This window comes from Dipodomys ordii, unplaced genomic scaffold (genome assembly GCF_000151885.1).
Source record: "Dipodomys ordii isolate 6190 unplaced genomic scaffold, Dord_2.0 Scaffold266, whole genome shotgun sequence".
Classification (NCBI taxonomy): Eukaryota; Metazoa; Chordata; class Mammalia; order Rodentia; family Heteromyidae; genus Dipodomys; species Dipodomys ordii.
The window spans coordinates 314992-327640 of NW_012267482.1; the positions used below are offsets into that span (position 1 = coordinate 314992).

General features: G+C 52.5%; 1 protein-coding gene across 2 annotated transcripts in view; it reads left to right on the top strand.

The window, feature by feature from the left end:
• Window positions 1–12649, top strand: part of Itpr2 (inositol 1,4,5-trisphosphate receptor, type 2) — a 153343-nt gene that overhangs the window by 21058 nt on the left and 119636 nt on the right. The window contains exons 4-9 of one of the 2 annotated variants that reach the window (XM_013036243.1): window positions 464–622; window positions 4065–4163; window positions 4709–4792; window positions 5060–5206; window positions 6124–6219; window positions 10561–10605. In XM_013036243.1, coding sequence (XP_012891697.1) covers window positions 464–622; window positions 4065–4163; window positions 4709–4792; window positions 5060–5206; window positions 6124–6219; window positions 10561–10605 — 630 coding nt within the window. Of the gene's footprint in view, window positions 1–463; window positions 623–4064; window positions 4164–4708; window positions 4793–5059; window positions 5207–6123; window positions 6220–6279; window positions 6327–10560; window positions 10606–12649 lie in introns of those variants that run through there. The other variant, XM_013036244.1, reaches the window with a different exon arrangement.

Genomic DNA, 12649 nt, shown 5'->3' on the forward strand with positions numbered 1-12649 from the left:
TTCCTTCCTTCCTTCCTTCCTTCCTTCCTTCCTTCCTTCTTCCCTACCTCCCTCCTTCCTTCCTTCCTTCCTTCTGTGTCTGTCTTGAGGCTTGAACTCAGGGCCTTGGCAATGTCCTTCAGCTTTCTCACTCAAGGCTGGTGCTTTACCACTCGGGCCACGCCTCTGCCAGTTCACTGGAGATAGAGTCTCGGGCTGGCTTCTACCTGCGCTAATCAGGTCTCAGCAGCTGGGATGCCTGTGAGCTACCGAGGGCGCATCCTGCACGGCCGGTGCGATCTGACCTCCTGCACCGCCCAGTGTGCGACCTGACCTCCCACACCACCCAGTGTGCGACCTGACCTCCCGCAAGGCCCAGTGCGATCTGACCTCCCGCACCGCCCAGTGCGATCTGTTACAAACTTGCGGGTGAAGCCACCCAGGGGAGGGAGACCTGAGCTGAGTGACGATGTTTTCCCCGCAGCTGCTGCACATCAAAAGCAACAAATACCTGACGGTGAACAAGCGGCTGCCCGCTCTGCTGGAGAAGAACGCCATGCGGGTGTCCCTGGATGCGGCCGGCAACGAGGGCTCCTGGTTCTACGTCCACCCCTTCTGGAAGCTGCGGAGCGAGGGGGACAACGTGCGTGCACACCCCAGGGGAAACCGAGGCCCACGGGGGCGGGGCCAGGGGGACAACGTGTGTGCGCACACCCCAGGGGAAACCGAGGCCCACAAGGGTGGGTCCTAACCACCCACACAGGAAAGGGACGCTGTCGGTTCCCAATCCATGACTTACCTTCTGGGAACGGATTTTACTGGGCGCAGTGCACTCATTCATGGAGAACAGATTGGGCCCAGAAATCATAAAAGAAAAAGGAAAAAAACCCCCACACAGTTAAGATTAAAGTTGGGCACCAGTGGCTCCCGCCTGTCATCCCGGTGACACAGGAAGCTGAGATCTGAGGATCGAGGTTCAAAGCCAGCCCGGGCAGGAAAGTCCAGGACACCCTGGTCTCCAATGAACCACCAGAAAAAGTTGGAAGTGGCGCTGTGGCTCAGGTGGTAAGGCCCTAGTCATAAATGCAGAGAGAGACTCAGGCACAGCACCCAGGCTCTGAGTTCAAGTCCCAGGACCGGGGATGGGGGGGGGGAGCTGGGCTCCAGTGGCTCAAGTCTATAATCCCAGCTATTCAGGAGACATCTGAGTATCTCAGTTCAAAGCCAACTTCAGCAGGAAAGTCTGTGAGACTCTCTGTATAGTTCACCAGCAAAAATGACCCGAGTGGCTTTGTGGCTCAAGTGGTAGAACTCTCACCGAGAGCAAAGAGTCAGATCAGCCCACGAGATGCTTCGCTCAGGTCTCAGTACTGGCACAAAGAGTCCAAAGAAAAGGAATGAACTGACAGTCATTGTTAGCCACACCAGAGCCCTGACGCTGCTTTCGTGTTTGACAACCTGGTTTTGATTCGTTGTTTTGTTTTTATAGAGAGAGGCAGAATTTAAGACTTTGTCTAGTCAAGAAGGAGCCTGAGCCGGGCGCTGGTGGCTCACGCCTGTAATCCTAGCTACTCAGGAGGCTGAGATCTGAGGATCATGGTTCAAAGCCAGCCTGGGCAGGAGAGACCGTGAGACTCCTATCTCCAATAAACCACCAGAAAACCGGAAGTGGTGCTGTGGCTCGAGTGGTAGAGCGCTTGCCTTGAGCTGAAGAGCTGAGGGACAGCGCCCAGGCCCAGAGTTCAAGCCCTATGACCGACAAAAAAAAAAAAAGAAGGAGCCTGATTGGAGAGGAGCTGTGTTAGGAAGTGGCTCTTGCCTTTGGATTTACAGAGCAGCGAGTCACAGCTCCGCACACGGGCCGAACCACAGTAGTTATCACGTCCTGGCTTTTATCTGCTGTTGTAGGAACCAGGTCCTGGGCGAGGAATTACAGCTGTCCATCTACTTACTGATGGCAGCCATGCGGAACAGAAATCACGAGATGCTTACAGACCGCAGAGTAAACTGAAGTCATTCTAAAAAGGATTTTTTTTGCCCGATTTTGTATATTTGAGTCAATGGTGTGAGGTGAGCTGGGGTATGATACAATGAAAGAATTGCTTGACAGTCCCCAGCTCTTCGAGTCCATCGATGTTGGATGGGCAGGTGGCACTTCCCAGCCACGCAGCAGGCTGAGACCTGAGGATCCGGGTTTGAGTCCAGCCTGGGCAGGAAAGTCTTTGGGACTCTTAACTCCGATTAATCACAGAAAAAGCCAGAAGTGGAACTGCGGCTCAAATGGTAGAGTGTTGGCTTTGAGCTCAGCGCCGAGGCCCTGAGTTCAAGTCCCAGGACTGGCAGTAAAAAAAGAACACAACAACAAAACCAAACCCCTAAACAGTCCAGCACCAAACAACAACAAAAAAACCACCCCAAACCCCAGTACAGCTAAGTGTTCTCCATTAAGCTGGATTTCCTTTTTGTGAACGTGCTGTGGGTGTGACAGAAATGTCTCCCTTTCACAATAAGGCTGCTTTTCCGAGTGAATTCTGAAGTATGCGTCCACCCCCACAGGACGCACACGCCAGAGTCAATGTGGGTGGTGGCTGACCTGGCCACCTCTTCCCGCGGTAAGGTCTGCGTGGCGCCTGCCAGCCGAGGGTTTGCCACACGTGAAGTCTTGTGCTGGTTTCCTTAAGGAAAAGCAACAAGCCCTTCTTCTATCGATCGCATTTTCCTTTTTGGCATCAAGGGGTATGTGCTGCGAGCATACGGGAATGAACGGCCGGCAACCCTCCGTCATTCAGAAACTGTCCATCCATTTTGGGCACACCCCAGCCCCCCAAGCAGAGAAGGCCTTGAGACTCTCATCTCCAAAAAAACAAAAAGCCAGACGTGGAGGCTGGGCGCAAGTGGCTGAGTGCCAACCTTGGTGAAGGAAGCCACCAGAGGGTGCAAGGCCCTGAGTTCCAGCCCTGGTCCTTTATGTTTGGTCGGTGGTGGGACTTGAACTCGGGGCCTGGGCGCTGTCCCTCAGCTCCTCAGCCCAAGGATGGCGCTCTACCACTTGAGCCACAGCGCCACTTCCAGTTTTCAGAGTAGTTCATTGGAGACCAGAGTCTCATGGGTCTTTCCTGCCCAGACTGGCTTTGAATCGTGATCCTCAGATCTCAGCCTCCAGAGTAGCTGGGATGACAGGTGTGAGCCACCAACGGCCAGCTCAGCCCCAGTACTTCACATACACACACACACGCACACACACACACACACACACACACACACACGTTCATTATTTAGCAGTTAGTTGTAATGGATTCATGGGTCTCAGACTTGAGCTGCAACTTTCTGTTGCAGTGACTTTCTGTCACTGCTTGCCACTGAATAGTTAGCGAATAATTATTGGAGAAAGCCATGAGCTGATATTATCTATCTATCTATCTATCTATCTATCTATCTATCTATCTATCTATCTATCTATCTATCTATCTATCTATCGATCTAGATATGTATATGTATATGTATTTGTGCTGGTCCTGGGGCTTGAACTCAAGGCCTGGGTGCTGTCCCTGAGCTCTTTTGCTCAAGGCTAGCGCTCTACCACTTGAGCCACAGCTCCTTTTTTTTGGGTGGGTGTATGATTTGTTGGAAGTAAGAGCCACATAGACCTTCTTGCCCGGGCTGGCTTTGAACTGTGATCACAAATCTCAGCCTCCTGAGTGGCTGGGATTATAGCTGTGAGCCACTGGTGCCCAGTTACTTACCTGTCTTCTGACTCCGAAGAGCAGCAAAGAGTACTTGTCTTGCTCTCTCTTTTTTCTATCTCCTTTTCCCTTCCTCCCTACTCTTCTCCCCCCAGTTCTTGGGGTTCGAACTCAGGGCTTGGGCCGTGTCCATGAGTTTATTTATTTATTTTTTGCCCAGTGCTAGCTCTCCACCACCGGAGCCACATCTGCACACCCGGCTTTTTGCTGGTACATTGGAGATAAGCGGCCGACAGACTCTCTTGCTTCAGCGGGCTTTGTACTGCGATCCTCCGATCTCAGCCTCCGTCCGGAGAGGCCGGGCTGCGCTGTGTGTTGATGGCGATTTCTTTCTGATTGCAGATCGTGGTCGGGGATAAAGTTGTCCTGATGCCCGTGAACGCCGGGCAGCCTCTTCATGCCAGCAACATCCAGCTCCTGGACAACCCGGGCTGCAAGGAAGTGAGCTCCATGATCCAAAGTGTGCTAGTTAATAATCCAAAGGATGTGCCGATGGCTAGTAATTGTTTGTGGGTAGTCCTTCGGCGGTACTATGTATATGTGCATATACCACGTGAGCCACGGCGCCACTCCCAGCTTTTTTTTGGTGATTCATTGGAGGTGAGAGTCTCATGGACTTTCCTGTCCACAGTCCTCGGATCTCGGCCTCCTGGGTAGCCAGGATGACCGGCGTAAGCCTGTGTAGGAGGCTCAGCATCGCGTAAGTCAGGTAATGAGGACAGTGCTTTTACGGACAGTGTCACCCCTTCCTTTGCTTCCCCCCCGTGGGTCCCCCCTCATAACATGCTCTTTTTCTTTGCCAGTCCTGGGGCTTGAACTCAGGGCCCGTCCTGGAGCTTCTTTTGCTCAAGGCTGGCATCTACCCTTTGAGCCACAGTGCCGCTTTTTCTGTGCACGTGGCTCTGCGTGCGTGGCCAGCGTCCGCCCCTGAGCCACGCGCCAGCCCCGCAGCGTTCCCGCTCACCTTCCCACTGGTTCTGTGCCAGGTGAACGCGGTTAACTGCAACACGAGCTGGAAGATCACCTTGTTCATGAAATTTAGCTCCTATCGGGATGACGTCTTGAAAGGAGTAAGTATCTGCCTCACTGGACCTTTTCTGGGAGGGACGAAGATGGTCTTCATAAAGTTCTAGAAGCCGAGTCCAGGTGTGCCCGGGGTTTGCCGCTGACGGCGGGACCCCGTCCCTCGACGCCCCCGTGGCTTCTCCCCGAGCTGCTCTGCCTGGGGACACAGAGCCGCTCACGGGAGCTCACGGGGCCCGAGCCCGGGGCCGGCCTTCGCCCCTCGGTCTGCCTGCCCCGTGCTGGACTGGGGTGTCCTCGACTTGTTCTTCCAGGGCGATGTGGTCAGACTGTTCCATGCGGAGCAGGAGAAGTTCCTCACTTGCGACGAGTACAAGAAGAAGCAGCATATTTTCCTCCGGACCACGCTGCGTCAGTCGGCCACGTCCGCCACCAGCTCGAAAGCTCTCTGGGAAATAGAGGTGCGTGCGTGTGTGTGTGTGTGTGTGTGCGTGTGTGTGCGAACGTGCATGCGTATGTGTGTGAGTGCATGTGCGAGTGTGTGTGTGAGTGCATGTGTGAGTGTGTGTGAGTGCGTGTACGTGTGTGTGTGCGAACGTGCGTGCTGTGTGTGTGTGAGTGCATGTGTGTGTGCGTGTGTGTGAGTGCAGGTGCGTGTGTGTGTGTGTGAGTGCAGGTGCGTGTGTGTGTGAGTGCGTGTGTGTGCATGTGTGCGCGTGTGTGCGTGTGTGTGTGTGCGTGTGTGTGTGCACACGTGCAAGACCTGGCTCTCTTTTTCTTTTCTAATATTTCTTTTCAGTTTTTATTTTGGGGTCAGTCCTGGGCCTTGAACTCAGGGCCTGGGTGCTGTCCCTGAGCTTCTTTGGCTCACAGCTGGCGCTCTACCCCTTGAGCCACGGCGCCACTCCTGCCTTTTGGGGATAATTTATTGGAGATGGTTTTCTTCGTGGCATCCTCAGATCTCAGCCTCCCGTGGAGCTGGGGTGACGGGTGTGAGCCACCGGCCGCCCGTGTGGCTGCCGTGATGGGTGTGAGTGGCCGTCCGTCCATGTGGCTGCCGTGATAGGTGTGAGCCGCCGTCTGTCCGTGTGGCTGCCCTGTGGGGTGTGAGCAGCCATCCGTCCGTGTGGCTGCCGCGTGGGGTGTGAGCGACTGTCCGTCCATGTGGCGGCCCTGTGGGGTATGAGCGGCCGTCCGTCCGTGTGGCAGCCGCGTGGGGTGTGAGTGGCTGTCCGTCCGTCCGTCTGTCCCTCCGTCCATCCGTGTGGCTGCCCTGTGGGGTGTGAGTGGCCGCCGTCTGTCCGTGTGGCGGCCGTGTGGGTGCTGGACCCTCGCCCGCGCGGGCTCGCTGAGCGGGGCCTACCCTCTCTGCCCGCAGGTCGTCCACCATGACCCGTGCCGCGGCGGCGCCGGCCAGTGGAACAGCTTGTTCAGATTCAAACACCTGGCCACGGGGAGCTACCTGGCGGCCGAGGTAAGATGACCCCTCACAGCATCGAATTCTCTGGAAGACACTGCGTTGGCCGCAGTCGCTGCCAGTGCCATTCTGGGTTGCTGTTTGACACGATGAATCTTGTTGTGGTGAGTTTCATTTGTGCTGATACCGAGGCTCGAACACGGAGCCTAGACCCGTGAAGGCGGGCGCTCTCCCACCTGAGCCACGCCTCCACTTCTGGCTTTCTGGCGGTTCACTGGAGCTAAGTGTGTCATAGACTCCCCCGCCTGGGCTGGCTTAGAACTGCGATCCCCAGATCTCAGCCTCCCGAGTTGCTGGGCTTGCCGGCAGGAGCCCCCAGCGCCTGGCGTGAGACTGCTCTGGTTTTTCCCCAGCCATGGACATCGTTTACCACTCAGCCCAATGAGCCAGAGCTTTGTGAGCAGTGGGCGTACCACATATGCCTTAAAACTACCTGGAGAGGTTACCGTGCATGTGTCTCTGTGTGCGTGCTGGTCCCGGGGCTGGAACTCAGGGCCTGGGCGCTGTCCCTGAGCTGTTTGGCTCAAGGCCAGCGCTCCAACATTTGAGCCACAGCGCCACTTCCACAGAAGTTACCGTTGATGGGAAAATGCTCATCAGGGCAGAGAATCTTGTCTTAAATAAGAATAAAAGGCCAACGAGCCAAGCTTTGGCAGCTCCCGCCTGTCATCCCAGCTACCCGGGAGGCTGAGATCTAAGGGTCCCAGTGTGAAGCCAGCCCAGACAGACATCTTTGAGACTTTCATTTCCAATTAAGTAGCAAAAAAAAAAAAAAAAAAGCCCTGGGCTCTGGTGGCTCCCGCCTGTCATCCCAGCTACCTGGGAGGCTGAGAGCTGAGCATCATGGTTTGAAGCCAGCTTAGGGGCAAAGAAATCCATGCGACTCTTTCCTCCAAGAGTCCAGGGTAAAGCCTGCAGTGGCTCAGGTGGTAGAGCTCTAGCCCTGAGCACAAAGCTCCAGGGCAGCGCCCAGGCCCTGAGTTCCGGCCCTAGGACTGGAACACGTACGAAAAATCGCATAGTTTGGTGAATTATGAAAAGCAAGTATTTTTTCAAATTCACCCTTTTTATGATTCCTTTTTACTTTCTCTCTGCCTGGTGAGCTACCTTCTAAATTGCCTTTGTGTGTGTATGCTGGTACTGGGGTTTGAACTCACGGCCTCAGTGTTGTCTCTTAGCTTTTTATTCAAGGCTAGTGCTCTACCACGTGAGCAAAAACTTTTAATCCAACTTTTTAGCCCACTAGTTGGAGGCGAGTCTTACAGATTTGTGTGTCCCGGGTTGGCTTTGAACCTGAGTCCTCGGGTCCCCGCAGCCTCCTGAGCAGCTGAGATTAGAAGCTGGCGACAACTTTTGATAATCTTTTCCCAAACAAGGTAGATCCTGTATGGTAAACTAACTTGATCAAACGTTTAGCAGGGCCCTGGTTTAAGAGGACGGGCTTGTTTGCAGTCAGGCAAAACCTCCACCAGATGGTGCTAGAAGCTTATTTTCTAACTGTTTAAAAACCTTTGGATTGCATCTATTAAACGCGAATACTGAAGCATCTGAGCAGTGTGGGTCTCTGAGTGTTCATGCTGTGTCACAGGGCTTCTTGTGTTGGTCTCTGTGTTCATGCTGTGTCACAGGGCTTCTTGTGTGGGTCTCTGAGTGTTCATGCTGTGTCACAGGGCTTCTTGTGTGGGTCTCTGTGTTCATGCTGTGTCACAGGGCTTCTTGTGTGGGTCTCTGTGTTCATGCTGTGTTACAGGGCTTCTTGTGTGGGTCTCTGTGCTCATGCTGTGTTACAAGGCTTCTTGTGTGGGTCTCTGTGTTGATGCTGTGTTACAAGGCTTCTTGTGTGGGTCTCTGAGTGTTCATGCTGTGTTACAGGGCTTCTTGTGTGGGTCTCAGTGTTCATGCTGTGTCACAGGGCTTCTTGTGTGGGTCTCAGTGTTCATGCTGTGTCACAGGGCTTCTTGTGTGGGTCTGTGAGTTAATGCTGTGTTACAGGGCTTCTTGTGTGGGTCTCAGTGTTCATGCTGTGTCACAGGGCTTCTTGTGTGGGTCTCAGTGTTCATGCTGTGTCACAGGGCTTCTTGTGTGGGTCTGTGAGTTAATGCTGTGTTACAGGGCTTCTTGTGTGGGTCTCTGTGTTCATGCTGTGTCACAGGGCTTCTTGTGTGGGTCTCTGTGTTCATGCTGTGTCACAGGGCTTCTTTTCCTTTCCTTTGTGCCAGTTCTGGGGCTTGAACATAGGACATGGACGCTGTCCCTGAGCCTTTTTGTTCAAGGCTGCTGTTGCTCCAGCTCTGGCTTTTTTTGGTCATTCATTGGAGAGAAGAGACTCACGGACTTCCCTGTCTGGGAACATGGCTTTGAACCGTGATCCTCAGATCTCAGCCTCCTGAGTGGCTGGGATGCTGGCAGGAGCCGCCGGCGCCCGGCTAACGCTGTAGTTTTAAATCCCTGCAATTCATTCTTAAAAAAAAAATTTTTTCCTGCACCTCATCCTGAGATTCTTTATTGAATCTCTGAGCACATGAAAAGACTTCAGGATGTATACCTGCGACGAGGCTTGTCGGCATGTGCGTAGATGCAGATTTACAGTCACGAATATGTAACAGGCCACAAATGTGCACATAACATATTCTGTGTGAGATACATATGGTATATTGGTGGTTCACGTCTTAATCTCAGCTATTGCGAAGTCTGAGATAAAAAGGAATACGGTTCTACACCATTGGAGGCAAAGAATTCCCAGACCTCTGTCTGATTGATTATATTTGTCCATCCATCTATCCATCTAACCATCCATCCATCCATCCATCCATCTGTTTGTCCATCTGCTTATTCATCTCTCCATTTATCCATTCATCTGCTGTTTATCAATTAATTTGTCTATCCATCCATCTGTCCATTCCTCTATCCATCCATCCATTGTCCATATATCCATCCACCTATTATTCATGTATCCATCCATCCATTCATCTGCTATCCATCCATCTGTCCATCCATTCATTTGTCTATCCATCCATCCATTGTCCATGTATCCATCCATCCATCCATTTATCTATCTACCCATCATCCGTCTGTCCATCCATCCATCCACCCATCCACCTGCCCATCCATCCATCCATCTGTATGAGAATACATATTTATATGTATCCCATCTATCCACCCATCCGTCTGTGTGTCTATCCAGTGTATCTGTGGTTAAAAGACCCCATTGATTTGAGCTGATCCCTTTTTCCGTTCAACATTCTACCCATCTCTCAGGGCTTACTGCAGGCTTTGCTGTCCACGAATAATTCCTTCGTCAGTTGCCCATTCCGGATCCCTCTTCCATCTCACCCGTATTATTTATGAGTTATTCAATTTTGTCTTATCTCTGGTCCCATGCTCCTTTGTATTATAGCTGACTCAGGTTAGGCCGATTTTTCCTTCCTGGATGATAAGGCTGTCTTGGCTAATATGCCGTGTGCCAAGGTCTTGCCCATTATACACGCTCTATTAATATTTATCGAATAAATGATTAAAGAGAATATTTGTTCTCTCTCCATGGCCAGATTGATAATTTATATTTTAGCATAAGGAAACATTTTCTTCAAAGCCCTAAAAGATTCAGGAGCGGTCATATCACCGTATCTTCCTTATTTAAAAACCTTCTTCTAGTCATTCTTATCCTAATTATTTCAGTAATTAATGCTGCATTTTTAGAGGGGGAAAAAGAGCAAAATACCTCGAAGCTCTGTATGTGTGTGTGAGCGTGTGTGTGTGTGTGTGTGTGTGTGTGTGTATGTGTGTGTGTGTGCGCGTGTGCGTGTGTGTGTGTGTGTGTGTGTGCCGCGCCAGTACTGGAAATTGAACTCAGGGATTGAACTCTTTCTTAGCCTCTTTGTTCAAGGCTGGTGCTGTACCCCTTGAGCCACAGCTCCACTTCGGGATTTCGGTGACTAATTAGATATACTAATCTCAGGCTCGATCTTACCCAGGCTGGCTTTGAACCATGATTCTCAGATCTCAGCCTCCTAACTAGCTCGGATGACAGGCATGAGCCACCAGTGCTGCATGCAGTCTTCTCTTCTTTGAATCTGCTTTGAGGTTATTGGTTAATGGTGGGTTTTGTAGCAAGTTTCAGCCTCTTCCTAGAGAGGTTGGGATCATCACCTCCCCTCGAGGATTCAAAGGTATCCTGAGTCCTCATACAACCAGGTGTGAGTTCAGATTTTTAACATTTACCAATGCATTCGTTAGCTTATTAGCCATTAAACTTAGTCAAGAACGATTAAACTGAATTAAGGATCATTCATGTTTTTAATAGTAACTCATAACTAATCTTCCTGTTTTCCCCCCCAGCTGAATCCTGATTATCAAGATGCCCAGAACGAAGGAAAAAATGTGGTGAGTGGATTTCTTGCCCCAACTCTCCACTATTGCTCATCAGATTCTATACGAAGGAATGGGAAAATCCGTAGCAGGTGTGAAGGCTGCGAGTTACTGGGTCAGTGCCTTCGCTGGTGGAAGAAAGAAAAGATAAATCAGAAGACGAAGGAGCCGAGCTGATCCACGTCGGGCTTAGGGCGATGACTAGAATCTGGACGGAGCTTTTTGGCTGAGGGTTGCAGCAAGGTAACATTAGAGAGGGAGAGAAATGGCAGGTGCAGGTGGCGTTTCCAGGAGGGAGAGAGAACCCAGAACTTGGGACACCTGGATGACTGAACGTGCAGGCATGCTGGAGAGGAGTCACCATCTGATCTGGAAGGCAGTTTTCACGGGCTTCTTAGCTTACCTGTGCGTGTGTGCGTGTGCGTGTGTGTGTGCGTGTGTGTGTGTGTGTGTGTGTGTGTGTGTGTAGTAAGACTTGAACTCAGTGCCTTGAGCTCTTGCTTTTTTTTTCCCCACTCAAAGTCGGTGCTCTACCACTTGAGCCACATTCCCACTTCCGGCTTTTTGCTGCTTAGTTGGAGATGAGAGTCTCATGGACTTTCCTGCCCGGGCTGGCTTCGAACCTCCCTCCTCCGATCTCAGCCTCCTGAGCAGCTGGGATGACAGGCGTGAGCCACGGAGCCTGGCTTTCTCCTTGCGTTAAAGCCCCTTTGCCGCCCCGCAGGAATCATGCTTTGTCTGGAGGAGACTCCGGGGAGCCATTGCGGTTCACCTCCGGCCTGTGACAGTGAGCCCTCCGTTTCCCACAGCCCGGTCCCCGGAGCCCGGCGGCCGCCATGCTCACACTAATTCCTCCTCTCTTGTTTTCCCCTATCCTGTCGTATTATTACCGTGAATTTCCCCCCTGTAATTTAGAACCCTTTCGCAAACACCGCCTTCCATTGCTGATGCTCTAGAGGTTAATGCAGGGTGCACGGACGTGTCCAGAGCGGCCATTAAGAGCCAAACTGCCGTATTCATTCAGTGTTTGAAAGGCGTCTGCTATTTCCAGTCTTGCAGACACGTGGCGTCCGCTGTCCGGCTGGCAGCCTCGCCATTAGTAGTCCTTCTTGACAGGCTGGATCTTTTTCAGTGTCCCCTGTGAACCAGGAGCGTTTAGAACGTCGTGTGGCGTTAGAATGTCTTGTAGCATTGCTGTAGCTGGTGCTGGTGGCTCACGCCTGGAACCCCAGCGACCCGGGAGGCTGAGATCTGAGGATCACGGTTCAAAGCCAGCCCGGGCAGACAAACCCTGAGACCCTTTTCTCCAGGTAACCCAGTGGTGTGGCTTCCGTGATTGAGTGAACACGCTAAGAAGAGCCTACGGCTCTGAGTTCAAGACCCACACATCCACACTCCAGAACTTTCTATCACTCCTATTCTGTGTAGTGCAGTTGGACGTTGGAGGAAGTCTCTTTAGTGTCTGGGGAGGACTTACTCTTTGTACGTAACTGGAACTTTCTACGGGTTGGTCGCCCCCCGCCCTGCCCTCACGGCGTTGCTGGTGCTGTGTCTGTGCGGCCTTGGCGTGGTGTTTGCTCGTGTGTTTTGTGGGAGGAGGCTCTTTCCTCTTCACACCCCACGTGGTGTAACAGCATCTCTTCTCGGTATCTGAGTACGACGTGGAGCAAGTTGGTCCTCTACCTCTGGGGCCATTTTATCTGGAGACATGGCCAGTGAGCCCTGTCCTGTGCTTTTTGTTCTTTGTTTTGTGGCAGTACTGGGACTTGAACTCAGGGCCTTGCACCGCGCTTGCCTTTTTGGTTTTTCTCAAGATTGACGCCCTACCTCTTGAGCTACACCCTTCCCCTTCCAGCGTTTCTGGACATAGAGCCTTATGGACTTTCCTGCCCGGGCTGGCTTTGAACCGGGGTCCTCAGATCTCAGCCTCCTGAGTGGCTGGCGTGACAGGTGTCAGCCACCAGCCCGTGGCCAGCAGCGACCCGGCCTTGGAGCTGACGGGAGAGGGGCTGCCGGCACGGCGTCTGCGGCTGGAGGCGCCTGGGTCCGGTGGCGGGGG